The sequence below is a fragment of the Orbicella faveolata genome, unplaced genomic scaffold, assembly GCF_042242905.1.
Source record: "Orbicella faveolata isolate gen_17 unplaced genomic scaffold, um_ofav_v1 contig_12, whole genome shotgun sequence".
Taxonomy (NCBI): Eukaryota; Metazoa; Cnidaria; class Anthozoa; order Scleractinia; family Merulinidae; genus Orbicella; species Orbicella faveolata.
In genome coordinates, this window is record NW_028301539.1 from 16,295,001 (window position 1) to 16,314,126 (window position 19,126).

A 19,126-nucleotide genomic window follows, 5' to 3' on the forward strand; every position below is an offset into this window, starting at 1 on the left:
ACTGTGAGGGTATGAGTTATCTTGTACTTCCGAGGGTTACGTCAATTTTCGAAACGTTGGGCCCAATACCTTTGGATAAAAGCTTTGTTTTGTTGCATTTCATCGCGGACTTGAGCTTGCATATGTGGGCGGTCGCCAATGTGACTGAAACACGCACTTTCTGTTTACGTCTTGGAAAAAAAATCGTAGTTAATTCTAGATTTCCTCGATTTCTATTCGGTTTTCGGGATGCGTTTGTTTATATATCTCGGAAAAAAGTGAAATTTTCAAGAAATTCAAACAGCAGAGTGGTTTTACATCATTTTTGATTTATCTCAACATTTGTTTTTTTCATGTTCTTTAAAAGTTATATTATTTTCCATTAACTCAACCTATTTTTTTTTTCTGGAGGTTACATCTTGTGCCCTTTGAAATTAGATATGGAAAACTGCATTGCTGTAAATACTTGTCAATATATTGAATAAAGTGAGTGCACTTACAGATTTACATCACGAGTGATATTTAAAAATTCTCCCAAGCTTGCACAAGCCTGGAATAATTACTAACTATTTTTTTCGCAAAACCGTTTCAGTTATGACGTCATATCTCGCCAACGTTAGACTGGTGAAGAAATGCGCCATATTGAATTATATATAAGGGTTTGAAAAGCATGTGTTAACCTGCATAGTGTAACCAGTGATAGCATAGTTGCCATGGACACGTTAACTCACAGGAGCAAAATTGAAGAACATTCATGCTAAATTTTTAATGCTTTTTAACTGTGGTCGACATGGTTTAAATGTGTTTAGTTGGAAAAGTTCGAATTAAGCTTGCACACGTTCTGTGCACCCCAAGTAAGGTAGGGTAAGACTTCAAAGCATTAATTAGATAGGACGCGGTATCGAAATGAATCTATCAGCTTAAAAGGGTTACTTCTTGTATACCTTTCAGTTTGTTTCAAATAACTTTCTTAATTTCTTTTTCGTCACAGATGCAATAATCAAGGCTGTGCTAGCTGGAGTAAGCGCCACGCTGTTTGTAGTGACAACCGAGCTCATTTTGTCTTCAAACCTTTTTTTGATGTTTCTGGTAATTGCTACGGTCCGCGCATTTGTTGCATTGACAACGTTCATCAATCACGTGAGAATGTTCAACGCGGTCCGCGCCCACAGGAATGAAGTACAAGATGTCGCCGTGTCAAATCAACAGCAAGCTACGATTCTAAAACGCGAGAAGAAAGTAGCTTACCACATGATAATTTTAATGGTTGTTTTAATGATTTGCCTGGTTCCTCCATTGTTACTAAAAGGGTTTCATTCATTGTTTGTTCAACGGTATCGTTACTTGTTTTCATGGGCCTTGTCATTCGCGTTGATAAATGCTTCTGTTAATCCTATCATTAATTTTTGGTGGAACAAAAAACTACGAAATGCGATGAAATCGCTGGTATCTTGTTAAAATACAAACATTACGATCTACAGAAATTACTTACAAGATAGATTCAGCTCAGTACATTTTAATTATACTTTAAAGAAAAGCTTAAAAGATGGGTACTTACGAAATGTTACATCATGGTCCTGGACATTGTATCCTTTACCATGTTATCCGCCCGTTATCCTTGGTTAACATTTCTATAACCGGTGTGTATTTGGATATTCAATGGAACATTTATGTGAAACCTTTTTAGATATACCCCTTCGTCCCTGCGTCTACCTTCACCCTCTCCGTTTACAGGGCTAATTTGGGCGTTTGGAGAAAGAAGTAAAACTCAAAAATACCAAATAGACAGATCACCAATGTTTCAAACACGATATCTCCATTGGGTCTCAACCGAATGTTGTCAAATTTTCAAGATTGGAAAATGACACAATTATCTCTGTCGTAAGCCTCTAAAATTTGCAATCGTGTGAAATGTTTTTCCTGTAATTCAGTTAACATTGTAAATATTAGTTAATATTAGTAACCTTTTTCCCATTTTCACGAAAAAAGGACCCTCAAAACACGTGTTTTGTGAGGTTTCTCGCCTGGAAAACTTGCTTATGGACATGATGAAGTTAATTCATGCCTCTCAAACCATTTTTTTTTATTTTTTAACACTTAGGGGCTAGTTATTTATTAACTGTTACGAAGTCCTTTACCGTGGTACCAAAACTATCCTTAAGTAAGGTGTACAGTAGTCACTCATCTCATAATGTTACATGTCAACAACTTGTCAACGTAAATAAATAAATTAATGTCACCTTTCGTAAGTGTTCACAATTTTGAACCAAAATTTAACCTTGGTTACCTTATTATATTTTTTATTGTGTTTCACTTTTTTTCGTTTACATTTCTTTGGTTCGTCACAGCCTGACTAGTCCCCAGATTCTAATCCCCTGCGGTTTCAGACCCAACCGAAAGTGAAAAAACGACATTAATTTTTTTTTCGATTTTCATATCACGATCTAACCAGGGTACCGGAACTTCGATTTCCACAAAGAAGCGAAAAATTATCTCGAACCGAACCAGCTTTTCCGAAAAGACAAGCTTCGGATGGAACATGTTAATGACGTTGGTATGAACTATTCTACTTTCCTGTTTTCCATCTGATTAAAATCAGCTATTCGGTAAGGCGTCACTCTGAGGTCCTTTCTTTATTTCTCTGCATGACGTCTTTAATATTGTAGTAACTCTTAAAGTGGTATTATGACGAAAATCGCATCTTTCCTATCTAAGCCATTTTAAAACATAAACAAGTAGTCTGCATGAGAAGAAAAATGCTTTTTACCATTTCCAAATATCTCTTTTCGTTCCAGAGATATTCAAGTTTTTAAAATATGCAAATTAGCCAAGTGATGACGTCATACACTCAACCAAATATTGATCAAATATTATGAAGAAAGATATCTCGGCCAATTTGTACCAGAAGTGTTGGATTCTTTGCAGTAATATTCTCCTCAATGTGCTACACAATTACGAGCTGAACAGTTTTGTTACCATGGCAACCTACTGGGTTCCAGACCTCCCCAATATTAAAGGATTTTCTGGCCACCTTTGGTGTTCCATTTTGATATCTGCTAATGGTGCCTCATATGCATGATTAAGCAAGCACATAAATATGTTAGCTCGAGTTCGTGGCCACATTTAATGTTTTTTTAGCTGAAAATTACAAACATATTGAAATCAAGTGGGTGGGGACTGGAAAAGAGTCAGTTGCCATGGAAACAGAATTTTTCTTAGTAGTAGGTGTGTTGCCTGTAGAACTTTTAGCCTACCAAGTTTCAATGGTCTGCGCTGCAAATTGACTGAGATAGCTCTATTCATAGACTTGACATAACATCAGTCATCTCATTTGCATATTTCACACATTTTTCAAACTTAAATATCTCTGGAACTAATGCAGATATTTGCAAACGGTAAACAGCATTTTTATTCTTTCATGAAATTCTACGTGATACACCCAAAAAATCAAGGGGTAAAAATTTGATCATAGTACTACTTTAACGTTCTTCCGCCTTTTCAGAGTTCGACGTACTGCGCGCATTGTGGCTTCGTTCTACTTCCTTCGCATTTTTTTGCGTGAATTGTTCGAAAAGAATCAATCAATAACTATAGTCCGCCAATTGCTTTTGAAATCCAACCAGGAATTTTCCGTGAGTTTTCTAGTCGAATCAGTTAGCCATTTTGTTAAAGAGAATCTTGGTTTTGTACTCTCCCCGTGAAAACGAGCGAAAGGATAAGACAAGAGCGAAAGATGAGCTTCAAAGCATGTTATATATTCATATTTATACCCACTACTTGAAAAAAGCAGTAAGTGGTAAAGTATTCATAACGTTAGAACAGGACTATATTTTATTTACCTCTTAGTTGTTGTTTACTCTGTAACTTATTTAACATGTCTCACCCAATGTGTTTGTTTGTTTGTTTTATGCTAGCAAACATAATTTGTTGAAAAGGTCCAAGAAATTTTTATTTTTCCAAGTGATCTAAATGTTTAGGAAAATGCTCAGTTTCTTCATATTTCCTCAAAGGAAATCGTCCCATTCTCGACATAGTCAAAACTTAGGACTATCATTGGCTGAAATGTTAGGCTCTTTGTTTCTATTTATTTTCTACTGTTTCCATGAAAGACATCGATTGCATTGTGCCAAAGTTCAGTCCATTTCTAATTACTTGTGTAATTTTCAAAACAACCTGACTGAGGGACGACTCGCGAAGAGCTGATTAAAAATACTTGGTATGGTCCAGAAAAACTGTCTTGAGACACTTCAAACGACAATATACACATGCATACAGATCTCCAAGCAGTTGTTCAATGTGTATCTTTCATGTGGATATGTTTGATGTGTAGCATGAAAACTTGCGGACCACGTATCGAAAGTAAAGATGTTTGCAAGAAATAAACATATGTCGACCAATTATCGACTTCCTAATAGTGTTACTATTCTTTACAGACAAAGCACAACTCAGTGAAGGACACTGAAAACGAGAAGCTCTAAGAGCACCGCTCAAAACCACTGTTTTGTGAGAAAGGCCCGGCGTAATACTATGAGCCAATGAGTTCAGTTGTATTCTGCATCAAGACAAGACTCAAAGAATTACGTGGGAACCACCGACATTTTAATCATTTGTTTAATTATTTGTTTTAATTATTTTTCTTTTTTCTGTATCATCACAAAACGGCTATCAGCCGAATTGAAAAGAAGTTAATTTTGAGAGTCATGCAAACTGAGCTTATATGTATTAAAACTAGAAGTAGCAAGTTGATGTAATGTTTAGAACTGCGAACGTTGATTTTGGTTCCGGTAAAGCGCTTGAAAAAGCAGCAAAGTAAATCCATTTCACGGATAAAAGAGAAGAGTATTCAGAAAATTTGGAAAGCTAATGAAATCAAGCTCTTTTTCGTTTTCTGTGTTTAATGCACATGCGCATTAAACAACTATTTTGAAAACGGTTCCGTGTTAAGGTAGCTCCCTAGAGTATTTAGGAACACCCTCCCTATAGAGCGCAAGTTAGAAAAGGAAACTTAGTTAATTTCTCTTAAAGTTTCACCCGTAGGGATTACCAGTATGTGTACTGTTGAAATAAGGCTAACATTTTGGTTGTCAATTTTTAGATTAAGGCCGTTACCATGGCAACATCTCATCTAATGACAGTCAGATATATTCCTCATTTTGGCCTAAACTCCTTAACATTGATACTTTTTTTCGGTGTTTTTTCATACTTTGCCACATTATGGAAATGATATTGCCTGACATTTTGAATTGGTAAAAAGTCAAGGTTTTTCAGTGATTTCTCGGTTACTGACGTTTATCTAACAGGCTTAGTAATTCGAGGAACCATCTTGACACTTCATGTACAAGTTAATTTGACATCCGTCGGTAAATAGTCTTCTTCTGTCAATAACATTTCCTGTTTAAAACTTCTAATTTGTTCCACTACTCCATGAACGACTCCGCCCTACAGTGTTCATCTCTGATTATGGCTTTAGTTGGCTGAAAACGCATTAAACACGCGTACGCATTGCGGACCAATTTTCTTTGCTTCTTTCAATCGGGAAATGGCTGCTTTATTTGGGTTGTCCATTTATGGACACAAACACAGCAAATTTTGCAGTCGCCTGTTTTATAACCCCAAAATGATGTCATGTTGCTAATTTTGTCAGGTTTTTACAGACGCGTTAAGTACAGCAGTGAGAAAAAGATCCAGGACGATTCTCAAAATGCTTGGGTCACATTACATGAGAATAACTAGGTAGTTATTTTGGTAACACTAGGGAGATTAAGGTCTGTGTTTGCAAACCAGACTTTAATATCGAGATTTTGCCAGGTGAAAAGATGCTATCTTTTGTAGTACAATTGTTGAAATCCATGTGTTTGTCTTTACACACGTCAAAAGAATGGGGAAAACTCTTCCTTTTTATTCTGTATCTCAGATTTTTCAATCAAACAAAATTGTTTGAAGCGATAATGGCCAAACATCAATAATGCCTGTCAGCGAGAAACTGAGGAATTGCGGAATCAGCTGTGGCAAACTTTCAGCAGGTGATAAAACGTATTTAAGATCCACCCCATATTGTACACGAGAACAAGAGAGGATATCTATTTTCAAGATGGTTGCCCTCACTCTGCTGATCTTGGCTATTTTAGAGCCTTTTTCCGAAGGTAGGTACAGAACTTAACAGGTTTCGCAGGACGGACCAGTCTTCAAACTTATATGTGACAGACGGGATGGTTCTTATTAGCTCGTGGTATACACCGGGTTATTTAGCTTATCAGTTACATTTTTGCATTTTCCTCCAAACAAGAATTAATGCAGAAGGTGTTGACCAATGTAACACCGCCGATAAGTAATAATTAATCTGAAAGTGAAAATATAAGCCCAGTAAATGCTGCCCCTCGCAAAAATGAACATTGAGTCAACTAAAACTTAAATCTGAAGGCAGTGAATTTCACTTAATTAAGGGCATTTATGTTTTATCTCTTGCTTTTTTTAAAGTGATCGCGAAAGGAAGTAATCGTATAAACTACATACTACAAACCTGAGCAAGAGTTTGAAGGGTTTTTAAACCAATCGGCATTGTACACGGTACCGATACACCCGCTTTCCTCAAAAGGGTCAGCATGTTTTCCTCTGGAATAACCATCCAAAGTCAATGACATATCTGCACTGATGAGAAAGGCAAGGGTGGGTCGCTGACGACAAGAAATATCAGATTTTCATATCCTTACCCCCTCTTTCCTCCTTCCTGATAACATCTGGATCCGTCAATGTGAAAGTGAAAATGCATCGATAATAAAACTTGGCTAAACAGGGAAAAAAATGTCGCATTTTCCTTGACTGACAGGATGTGGTGTGCGTCCTCCCTTCTCCCGAGTGATTAATGGACAAGATGCCACTCCCCACTCCTGGCCATGGCAGGTTTCCCTCCGTGCTCGGGGTAGACATATTTGTGGAGGATCACTGATAAGGCCCGACTGGATCGTGACTGCAGCACATTGTGTTTACAGAAACCCAAATCCGAGTGGATACACAGTTGTAGTGGGTAAGACGTTAGTCGATTTTAAGAAAAAAATTATAACTGAGGCAACGTTGCTTGTTTATTTGTCTGTTTATCTGCTAGCAGTGTTTTACTTTCCCTCTTCAAAAACAACAACAAAAGAAACGAAGAATGACAGAGGTAAGAGCCTCGGTTCGCCTGCTACTAGTTATGGTCCTGTTGACAATGGCTTTCTTCAGTATCCAAAACCAGACATTTTTCTTGCTTCACGAGAAGACCTTGAAATCGATCCATTATCAACACCTCTGCTCTATAATGTCATGCGTGACAAATTATTCCTTAATTTTGACGCGAAATTTCGGCTTTAATTTACAATTTCGAAAGTGAAATGTTGACAAAACGGGCGTGAAATTATTTCTTAATTTCACTTGTCACCATTTGTACCCACAACTAACAATACCTCCATGTCATCAATGGCTTTAAATGTCTGGACATTTGGCAATTTACAGGTAGTCATATGCGGACTGGAATAACGGATGTACAACAGACGTTTAGAGTGAAGACTCTTCACAAGCACAGTGGCTTTACCATGCAGAACCTTCAGCACGATATTGCAGTTCTTCAGTTAGAGGGCAGTGCACAGTTAAGCGACAAAGTGACTACAGTATGTTTACCAGAGCAAGATGCAGATCTAAAGTCAAAGTGCTACATAACAGGTTTACTTTATCTTTTTAATGGACCTCTCCTTTAACTGGGCCGCTGTTACATATTCCAAAACTAAATAATTGAATGAAAAAATTTTGATTTTGTTCCCTATATCAAACAGCCATATCATGTTACATTTACTTGATAGTCTATGCGTACTTCCTTGGACAAATTGCGTTCAACATTTTGAGTTCTTGCAATGTGTTAATAATTTTCTGGCCGTTGATTCTCGTAGGATGGGGCCGTACCCATTTTGGTATAGCTGCAAATACTCTGCAACAGGCAAAGTTACCTCTCGTGTCACACAATGACTGTAGAAAGATCTGGCGTACCATTGACAGGAGCGCTCACTTGTGTGCCGGAGAGGGGCGAGCAGGTGCTTCAGGGGGATGCAATGGAGACAGTGGTGGCCCTCTTGTTTGCGAGGTGGGAAGTAGATGGTATCTGCATGGTGCTGTCAGTTTTGGGATGAAGGATTGTCCAACAACTCATTATACAGTTTTCACTAGAATAACAAGTTACATATCATGGATATTGCAGAAAATAGGTTGGTATTGAAAGACTTAGGTATTCCCCAACTCAGTCAAAACATAATTGTTTTAGTATAGATACAATCAATTCGTCCTAAGGAATAGTTTGTTTAAAAATAAACCACTATTATAATGTACTCATTCGTTTTCTATAGCAGAATTACCTTTTGAAGATCCATAGCTACCAAATTTAATTCTAGAAATGCTAGCTGCCGACGATATATGCTATCCCACACCCTTAAATTAACTAGACGGCGTGGCAAACAATACATATTCAAATTATATACGTAGAGAATAATTCTTAATAATGAGTCTTTCAGATGAAAGAGTTAAGTATTTTTGACTACTTCTACTTTAGTCGCGACTAAAATTGTATTACTGCGGCCTGCAGGAGATGGAGGTGAAGGACCTAACCCACCACTACCCTCACAAAAACCACGACCACCGATGGCTACGACACCACCACGCCCACCAAAACCCGGTGAGAAGAGATTCCTTGATTAACGAACTGCTTCACGCTCTTACTTGATGATAGTGTGCGATAACATTCTCAAACTAGTTCATGATGTTTTGAAAACGATTATAATAAACTTTATAATCAATAAGATGCATCAAACGCCTACCACGATAGCTGTTATTACAGTTATCAGCGGTTTGACCGTCGTACAAACGAGGCAAAAGGAGTCAATTCTGCTTTGTATTTAGCCGTTCGCCTCTTTTGTATGCCTTCCTAAACAAAGGAATATTTGACGCAGACTCAATTGTAATAACAGCTACGATTTGAACAATTTTGGGTAAAAACACTGTGAACTAAGGCAAAACTGAATTTCTCTTGTACTAACGTTACTCCACTGTAGTCAAAATGTACATTCTAACTGATATCATCCTCATTGCAGGCTGTGAAGACAGTTGGGGTAAAGAATATTGTTACAACCATCGTCACCGTTGCAGTTGGCCATTTGTCAAAAATTCTTGCCGAGCAACCTGCGGAGACTGTAAGTAATATTTAACCACTGGAACCAGCGACAATCGGTCCTCAAATCTTAGTTAGGAAAGAGAAATTCATATAAATGGAAAATCTACGTGTATCCCATAGGGAAATACGTAACATCGTCATGCACTGTATTCCGATCAGAAGTCACTTTGTTCTCAAAATTCATTATAACAGAATTAAATTTAACCTTAAACCTTCATAAATAATGTTATCTGACTGTGCAAAATTTGTGAAAACAATTTTCTGGATCTCTAACTTTTTACCAAGTTTTTGTTTTTTTATGTATAATTATATGCAATAATTAGGAATAATTTTATTTTAAGATTTTAAAATATTTTTTAGCCTTTTTTTATTTTAAATTTATTTGAAAATGACCTAGGGTCGAAAACGTTTAGTGTTTTTTGCTTTTTGACTTTTTTTAGCCTTGTAATAGGAATTACTTTTAAAATCAAAGCGAATATTATGGACAGTTCTACTTTAGTCATCATTTTTTCTAATATCACTGACATGAATCGTCAGTATCAAAATAAAGTATTTAAAGAATGCAAATGTTCCTTGATGCTTATTACTGTTTTTCCATTTCTTCACAGGTTGAGATTGAACAAGAACCCGGCAAAAGTCTGAGTTTTTAATGTATTAGTCATTACCGGATTTGTTCTGTTATGATTTCAATAGGATGTAGTAACTGGAATAAAACTGCTCAGAAATAACGCTTGCTTGTATGAATGAGACTGATAGCAATATTACAAGTGATGAAACAAACTACAGTTCGCGCGCCTTGTCGAAAAGTGGTGGATGCCAAAGGGCAGCTGACCGCTTAGAAATGGCTATGAAGCCCAGCAAACATCAAGCCAAGATTTTTGTTGTAAGGTCCACAACCGTGCACAATCTTTTGTTTTGCGCTCATACACTATGCATGAATCACGTAACCAAAACGATTCTATTGGTTAGTTCCTCAGTCCGAAGTAAACAACAGTTGTGTTGTGTGCACGGACAAGGCCAAAAATGTTCACAAAAACATACAGAAAACACTTTGTTAGGTTTCATAACCATTCCCCTCTATTAACTAATGCTTAGGATTGGCAACTACGATTGACTTCCCGACACGATTTGCTCTAGAGACCGAAATAATCGTCACATCAACAGCATCATCCTCATGTCCATCTAGAGACAGCAATATAGAACATTAATTAAACTGAATATTTCCAGGAGTCAGCGATTTACGTTTTGCCTTAGAAGAATAATTAAGCATTCGATTTGTGAGAATGAAATGCAAAGCAAGTTCTGTTCTTTCAGGGTTCATTCAACCCAAACGTTTGGAGATTCCAATGTTATAACGTTGCGAAATGAGCAATTAAAATTTATGCTATACCATGTCTCAGAGAACGACACCTTCTACAACTGGGGAAGATCTCCTCAAATCAAGTCCACGAACTTACAGCAATTTGCTCTCAAATGAGTAATATAATGATACTCAGAATGACTCAAGTCAAATTTAGACTGTAACCACAAGAGTAAAAGAAAATGGGATTCCGAATTGTTTAATTGATCAGGAGTATAGTTACCAACAAATTACAAGTTTTAGATCATAGCTAGACTGCTAACTGCACAAAAACCGTGATCGTCAATATGACAAACGTTTATTGGAAAAAAGCCATTTCTCAAAGATTATGGGAATACTGATAAAGAAGGAGTATTCAGTTGTAAGAGCAAATCAAATATGGCGCGCACTGTACGCGAATTTTTTGTTATTGGACACCTAGCTTGTTATTCGGAAACCTTTGCTCAAATTGGGTGAAAAATAGCGCCTGACAACAATCAAACAGATTGGAAAATTTCTTACAGTGAGCCTATTTTTTTTTTTTTTTTTTTTTCAAAAAAGGAAATGAAATCACAAAAAGTTCCTCACCCATGGATGACTACCCCGTGGAACCGGTTAGAAGGTGCCGCAACAGGAGGGCAGAAGGGAGGGAATGAACCTAGTTGTTATTGATCCTCATAAGGGCCGATTGTTGTCATAGTTCATCAGTTGTAGAACTGCTATATAGTAGCGTGGTTATACTGGCTATGTTATAATGTATATTGCTCTTCATAAAATAACTGAGATGCTACGGGCGCTCTGAGTGGTCAATAGAGGTGGAAAATCTACGTTCTATTGCACCGATAAAGCACGGTTCCCGATCTGGCAAATCTACGCGGGAACAAGAGAATTCAGATCACTAGCGATAACAAATGTAATAAACAGTTTCGGTTTTCACTTGCTGAGATATCAATAAAACGAATTTCTTTTTATTCAACATATGCATGGAATTTACAAGGAAAAACACGACCTCACTAGAAATTCTTCGGCACAAAAAGCTTTAAGCTTCCGGTTATAAATCACTTACTCGCCTGACGGCACGGGATTTACAAGAATTTATCGTGTTCTCCCAACACCCTGCGGGGTTTATTGCGCCGGTAAACCCATAGAAAGAGTGGTCTATTGCATAAACAGTGTTGCGAAAAGATAAATGGGAATTATCAGCGGCACCTTCAAATGGAAAAACTGTTTATCGATAACTGTTTATCCTCCGAAGGGTCGGCCCAATTGCGATAACTGATACAGTTTAAAAAGCGCCGCAATGAATGAATATAAAATCTATAACACCATGGAGGAACCAGTTTTCTCTTTTTTGTTTTAGTAAATTCTTTATTAAAAATTTGTCACTGATAATATTATTTACAAGAATAAATTATTTTCGCGTAAGGATAAACTTGTAGATTTTGCTTCACGCTGAAAGTCGAACGAAACAAAAGAACATTTTTTAATGTCCATGCCATTCTGATAACTTTGTTTGAATTGCTGCTAGTTGAAAGCCTTTTCTTGACTTTAGACAAATATTCAAACGCCTGACTTACGCAGTTGGCTCTTGTGAGTAAATGATTCAGGCTAATATTGATTCTAGCCGTCAAAAACTTGTCCAATTTTTATTCAGTACGTCGGGCGTTTAATCTTTGCATTTTTTTCATTCAACAAGTAATTTACTCACCCTCTAGCTGGTCTGTTTGATCAGTTCTCTCCGGTAGAATCAGCCTTAGTAAACTTTGACAGACGCTAGGAAAGCGCCATAATAGCGACTGATATAAGATACATGTTTCAGTAAGTGTGGTGCACAGAAAGAGGTGCTCTGTTTTAAGCATGATCTCCCTCATTCTTTTGGCTCTGGCTATATTGGAACCTTCCTTTTCCGAAGGTAAGTAGGGCAATTTACCAAACGCTTACGGTTGGACTGTTCAGGTCTTTTACATGAACATGGATAGCCATAACAGCAATGTCCCTCCTACTACGATTTTGAAAGAAAAAGTTCAGAACTTATACAAGGGTGCAGTGGAACAAAGCTTTGATAAAATTGTTGTTGTTCGTACTTAATTTTAGCATTATAGACTAATTAAAATCTTTAAACGTCAAGTTACTCGCTTTTTGAGGAGCTTTAATGAGCATTCACTTGACCATCTACTTGCCTCCAAGTACCGTAAGAGTTCTTGTTTGAATCTTTGTATTCAAAGTACTATAAAGAAAGTACAGAGTTCTTAAATTAAAGGAGTGGTTAAATTATTGTAAACTTTGCTAAGAACAGGGAAATTGAACCTAGCTAACATGTTTGTTACGTGTAGTCGATTTCTGATCCAAAGAGATTTGCAAACTGGAGCCCTTTTTCTTCCAGCAGCAAAGGTGAAAGAAAACACCGTGCAAAAGTAGCATAAATTCTCCAGAGGTTGAAGACCAGTTCCGCGAAAACGGGATCATTTTTGGGCACGTGGTTTCTTTTAAATGACGTACATTGTGTTGCAGTCTAGAAGTATTAATTTTAGTCTTCAAATAATCTTGTTAAAAAAATGAAAAACTTAAATCAAGTTAGTAATTGATACATGGCCGTTTTTTCAACTTTATTATTCACACCTGTAGGATGTGGTATGCGTCCCTCTTTCGCCCGAGTGGTAAATGGTGTTGATGCCAGTCCCCACTCATGGCCGTGGCAGATTTCCCTTCGTGTGCGTGGTAGACATATCTGCGGTGGATCTCTTATAAGGTCTGACTGGGTTGTGACTGTAGCGCATTGCGTGGACAGAAATCCATCACCAAGTGGTTATACAGTTGTTGTGGGTGCGTTAAACGTTATTATACGTAGTACTTTACCGCTGTCGATATGAAGGACTATGACTCTAGGAAGTTTTAATTTATGACATACAAAACTAGTGGTAAACCAAAATAAAACAAAAGTGGTATAAGCCTATAAAGCAAAAAGAAAGATAAAATAAATATTGAGATATTGGGAAATAATGCATCGATGCAAGTGGAATTGAAATTCATGTTTGTTAAAATTACTACAGGTGCTCACAGGCGAACTGGAACCACGTCTGTGCAACAGACGTTTCGATTGAAGGCTCTTTACAAGCACAGCGGCTTTACCATGCGGAACCTTAAGCACGACATTGCAGTTCTTCAGTTAGAGAGAAATGCACAGTTGAGTGACAAAGTGACTACAGTATGTCTTCCTGACCAAGCCGCAGATTTGAATTCCAAGTGTTACATAACAGGTTTGACTTCACTTTTAATACAACCGAAATAGCACCGCTGAGCCCAATTCAGAGCAATTATGCAAGCGCAAAAGTGGGTATTGAAGTGTTAAAACTAAATGAATGCGCAGTGATTTTGCAAAAAAAAAAAAAAAAAAAAAAAAAAATTAAGAAAGGCAACTGAAAGTGTTATGTTAGTTACTAAGCAAACAACAAAAGGGAAGTTTGTTTAGTCGTGAGTAAGGTTGGCTTTCGTACTACTTTGATTTCAGTCAAGAGCAAAAATAGATGAATGAGAATTCCCTACAGAGTAAATTCAGTGTTAGAAGTAGACGCGTCTTGACAATTATACCAAGAGATTAAGCTACCTAGTAGTTCGCATTTTGGTACATACTAACCACAATCATTACAGTATTAGAGTAAACCCTATTTATAATCCCAATCTAGTTTAGATAGTATTTTTTAAAAGTTTAAGGTCTAACGTATTAAACATGACTTTAGGATGGGGACGCACTTCAGGCGGAGGACCAGCGGCAAACATACTCCAGCAGGCACAGCTACCACTCGTGTCGCACAAAAAATGCAAAGAAAAGTACGGGATAGTCGACAGCAACGCCCATTTGTGTGCTGGAGCGGGACAAGCAGCTGCTTCAGGAGGATGCAATGGAGACAGTGGTGGTCCGCTTGTTTGTGAGATGGCAGGCAAGTGGTATCTGCATGGTGCCGTCAGTTTCGGAAAGCGGAATTGTCCAACAACCCACTATACAGTGTTTACCCGAATTGCAAGCTACAAATCTTGGATACTGGAGAAAATAGGTTTGTATTTCGAGTACTGGATTGCTGCTAATTATGGAACTAATAATACACATGAAAAAAATTACTCGATTCTTATTGGCTAAGAGCAGTGTAGTTCAAGTGTAACACCAGTGCAAAAAGTGTAACATCAGTGCAAAAACTGTAACACCATCGCAAATTACACATCGAAATTCTGGATTATGATTGACTGAAAGAAAATAGGAACTTTTCTAAGAAAATGTTATCATGCAAATGTTGACGAAAATTTTGTGCTGAAACTTTGAAAAAAGTTTTCTCAAATGAGAAAAAATGGCTTCAAGAAAGATCTTCCGGTACTTCCTCCGCGCGAATTTTTTCATGTTTATATTATTAATAAGTAATCATACGGTTTTTCTCGTTCAATTTGGAGTTAATTTGCACTTGTGAGTTTTTCAAAAAGCTGAAATTACACTCGCCGAAGCGGCTCGTGTAATTTCACCTTTTTGGGAAACTCACTCGTGCAAATTAATTTCAAATTAAACTCGAAACCGTATGATTACCTATACAAATTCATTGTTCAACGTTTCATTTCAAAATGACAGTGAAAAGAGTTTTGTTTTAATGCAATCATGAAATAGTTTTTTACCGAGTTTAATTTGAAATTAATTTGCACGAGTGAGTTTCCCAAAAAGGTGAAATTACACTCGCCGAAGCGGCTCGTGTAATTTCACCTTTTTGGGAAACTCACTCGTGCAAATTAATTTCAAATTAAACTCGAAACCGTATGATTACCTATACAAATTCATTGTTCAACGTTTCATTTCAAAATGACAGTGAAAAGAGTTTTGTTTTAATGCAATCATGAAATAGTTTTTTACCAATTAGATAAAGCGGGGCAGCTGTCTTGCCTTTGATCACATAGCCCTAAAAAGAAAAAGAAAGTTATTTTTCTTTACTTATTCATTTCAGTCTAATTACACTTATTTTTAGATTTTATTTAAAATAAATTCATTTAATTAACAAAAACATAAAATCAGAAAAAGTTGGCCACTCCCACCGCAGAGGGATTTGTTTATAACAATTCACTGGCGTACTTAAATAAATTGTAAATATATGAATAAAGGGAAGCTATAAGGATAATCTGTAAAGGAGTAATAAAGCTCCATACACTTCCATACACGACAGATCACGTAATGTAATTACAGTATAAATATTAAGAACCTACATAGCATTACAATTTATTATAAGCTAATCTATTGAAGATTAGACAGTAGAATATATTAACTTAACTTAACTTAACTTGGAAGAGTATAAATTTAATGGAATATAAAAGAAACCAATGTAAATATTATAACAGTGTGCCACTGTTCGACAGTCAATGTACCATGGCAAGACTAGGTGATAAGAAGATACAGTTTCGTTTTCGAACTTCCTGTAGTGTCAAAACTCTAATACTTTTGTTTGGAATGAAATTCAAAAGGAATTCCCAATGCTATACGGTAACACAATGTTGTGTTTCTGGTGTAGCTGGGATTTAATTTAGAATACAGCTCCCTTAGAGCAATAATAAGCACGGGTGTACTGAACATAGAGAAGCTGTCGTGCTCTTCTGTTAATTTAATGTTAAAAGTTCACGTTCGATATATCAAAATTCTAACATGGCACCGGGGGTTTAGAGAATTCAATATCTGGTCTTGATTTCTTTGTGTCACTGCTATTATGGGAATGACCAGACAAAGGAATCGAAGAGTGTTTGTAATTTTAGGCAGAAAACGTTGTAGCCATGTTTGATTTTTCATATAGCAAACAAGGGCTATTATTAAAGCCATATTGAACTCAAGCTTACGCTTTGTCCACAGGAGAAGGAGCAGGAGGAGGAGGACCTAACCCACCTCCACCCCCACAAACGCCACAACCACCCCCGCAAACTCCACCACCTCCCCCACCGCCTGGTAGGTACGCTTTCGTTAATTAGGACTATATCAAGTCAAATAGATTAGCTAGTGTGCTTTTAGAAGCTTGGAAGCGAACTCTATATTTTTTCAGCGTTGCTTTACATCTTTGTAAAGCAAAACGTTATGATCTAACATTATTTGTAACCAACCATAGAAGAAATAGACATTTCTTTTAAGTATGGTATTTAGAGATCAAAATTAGCGAACAAACAAGAGAAGGCAGAGGATAATATTCACCAATTTTGGTCTAACATAAACAGATAAATTATTGCATTGATACTGGAATTTATAGGGTAGCTAAATATAACTAGTGTCTTCCAGGAAAGCATATTAAAGAGTCAAGAATAAACTACACAAAATCAAAATCCTGCATGAACAAATAAACAAATAAACAAATAAATATGAAGTAAATAATACAATTCTTGCCTGATGATAGAATAATCCTGGTATAAATTAGGGATTGCTAGCTTAAAGCGCACTTATTGTCTCCCAGCTGAGTAAACAACGATTGAATTAACAAAGATTGATTCCAATTTGTTCTCGAAATAAGTCGTTTTTTTTTTTCCAAAACGCTTGGCGAAGGGTCTCGAAGGCATAGAGAGATCTTCAAAAAAAGGTTCACTAATACTTGCACGCATTGTAATTTCACACATATTATTATAATTTACCTGTTTGGTTCTGCTCAGAACGCCTGGTTGCCAGCTTGGACATAGTGAAAGCACTCCTTTAAACCAAAGGGAGAAACTTATCATTTCATGTTTTAAATAACTCATTACCAAAACGAATTTACGTTGTAACTATACATCAGCATCAAGAAGATGTAATTCATTTGAAACACTAAGTGCAGCCAGCGAGCGCACCCTGCTTTTAATAATACTAACAATGATAATAATAATATTGTGTGTAATTTCTAGACCAATCAGTGCGAATTTGTAAACATATTGTGCTAAACATCTTTGATTCTCTACTATAGTGGACTACGAATTATTTTCCCTATACAGATTGTAAAGACGACTGGATTGCATGCAGCAGTAATAAGCATTATTGCTCGCTTCCGTCATTCAAGTATCGTTTTTGCAAAAAGACATGTGGCGGTTGTAAGTACAGCAATTATTATCTTTAGAAATACACAAGAAACCTTTAACCCAAATGTTAAAAAGTATACGAAAACCACGTTTTCGTTTACAAAGGATAGTCTTTTCTTACTTCGTTGGTTTGCCTTAGTTTCCTTCTTTCTTTTTTCCTTGATATTGGTCCCATCAATTCCTGATATACTGAAGATAAAGAAAAACTGAGAATGATTCCCAAGTTACACGTATATTCGTATGGCGGTTTATATCTAGACTGCAAAATACTTTAAAGCTTCTGATAATTATGTATGAATGATTTTTTCCACAGGTTAAATCAGGATTACCAAATCCGAGAAAAGTACCGACTCCACTGATTCATCATGATTAGTATTTATTTCGGTAGATTTAATAAAGAAAAATACATGGGTTTAACTTGCAAGTTTGATCTGTTGTCATGTTGCTGTAGTTGTTGACGTTGATTTTGTTGTTCATTCCTTTAGTACTACCCTCCAACCCTTACCTGAGCGGCCCTTAGCTGAGGGCATCTATCGAAATTGGAAGATTTCAACTGACAGATGCAACAATAGAACACGCAAGTAAATGTTAGTTCCCGGAAAACATTTACATTGATGAGAGTCTCAAAGGGAGGATGGAGGGGTGAACGGGAGGGAGGGGGGGGGGGGGGGGCGGGGGGGGGGCGGAGGCGGTTCCCTGTGATGGTTGACGGTTAAAAATAAGCTGTTTTGACGGTTGACGGTTGAAGTTTAGGTCATTTGATGTTTGACGGATATTTTTTCGAAATGACCTTCATAACACGGAATTAAAGCGCAAATTTGGCTGTTATTTTTCATAAAATTAATAAAACATCAAACACATATAATTTCTATTTTAAAAATAGCAAGAATTCTATTAAAAGTATCCGGCCATGTGATTCGCTTGATTGTTCCATAAATTCCCAAGATAGTTATTTCTTGAAGTACCACTGAAGTCTTACGGTGTTATTGGTAATGTCATAAATAGACTTGAGGGAAAAAAAAAAGCTAAAGCGGAGAGAATGAATCAGGTAGCAACACAGCTTACTTTCTCTCATGCATCCTCTTCCATCTTTCCTTTGACAAAAGCGAAAAAGCTTAAAGAAACAAGAGCTTGTAGGGCTGGCTAGCTGGATTGAGGGACGGACACGCGGACGGACGGAAGGCATCGCTCGATATCACAAGAAATATATTTACTTCGTCATTTGCCGCGAGGATACGAAATTTTTCAAGTGCGATGGAGTACTCAACTAGATGCATGCTCGCCTTCGTTTTACCGGGTTTAAGAGTTTGCAGGTGAAGTAGTTCATGACCTGTCGCAATCAGAGCCTGAAATATCTAATATTGGTTTACCTGCTGCTGGAGCACTTATTTTTTGTTAAGCAAAAGGCGTCTTGTGTATCTATGATGATGAACTCGTGTTCCTTTCCTTTTTCGCGCGTTGTTCCTTGCCTTTGTCGCGAATTGTTTTCTCTCAAGGATTTACATTTGCTTCCAAGAGCAAAATTCCTACCGTAAACCAGCTTAGGAAAATACAAGCAGACTGCCCGG

General features: G+C 37.0%; 2 protein-coding genes and 1 long non-coding RNA gene across 5 annotated transcripts; 2 read left to right on the forward strand and 1 right to left on the reverse strand.

Annotated features, from left to right (window-relative positions):
* The first annotated feature begins 6,041 nt into the window (after nt 1-6,041).
* On the forward strand, nt 6,042-9,897 carry LOC110063217 (chymotrypsinogen B-like). 2 transcript variants are annotated; one of them, XM_089282552.1, is made up of 7 exons: nt 6,042-6,122; nt 6,806-7,003; nt 7,468-7,674; nt 7,899-8,210; nt 8,585-8,674; nt 9,090-9,188; nt 9,778-9,897. In XM_089282552.1, exons 1-7 carry the CDS (start codon nt 6,071-6,073, stop codon nt 9,780-9,782), a joined length of 963 nt encoding a protein of 320 aa, XP_089138678.1. In that variant the 5' UTR covers nt 6,042-6,070; the 3' UTR covers nt 9,783-9,897. The 2 variants fall into 2 exon arrangements, with proteins under 2 accessions (XP_089138678.1, XP_089138677.1); XM_089282551.1 differs by lacking the exon at nt 9,778-9,897 and having other exon boundaries at nt 9,090-9,196.
* A 2,415-nt stretch (nt 9,898-12,312) lies between these two features.
* On the forward strand, nt 12,313-17,982 carry LOC110061615 (elastase-1-like). 2 transcript variants are annotated; one of them, XM_089282549.1, is made up of 7 exons: nt 12,313-12,420; nt 13,134-13,331; nt 13,559-13,765; nt 14,246-14,560; nt 16,378-16,470; nt 17,475-17,570; nt 17,872-17,982. In XM_089282549.1, exons 1-7 carry the CDS (start codon nt 12,366-12,368, stop codon nt 17,874-17,876), a joined length of 969 nt encoding a protein of 322 aa, XP_089138675.1. In that variant the 5' UTR covers nt 12,313-12,365; the 3' UTR covers nt 17,877-17,982. The 2 variants fall into 2 exon arrangements, with proteins under 2 accessions (XP_089138675.1, XP_089138676.1); XM_089282550.1 differs by having other exon boundaries at nt 12,316-12,420; nt 16,384-16,470.
* LOC149116888 (uncharacterized) lies at nt 16,970-18,842 on the reverse strand. The gene is made up of 3 exons (XR_016205492.1): nt 18,624-18,842; nt 17,680-17,747; nt 16,970-17,197 (listed from the first exon to the last, which is right to left on the reverse strand). It is a non-coding gene; the product is annotated as an uncharacterized LOC149116888 (long non-coding RNA).
* Between the last annotated feature and the right edge of the window lie 284 nt (nt 18,843-19,126).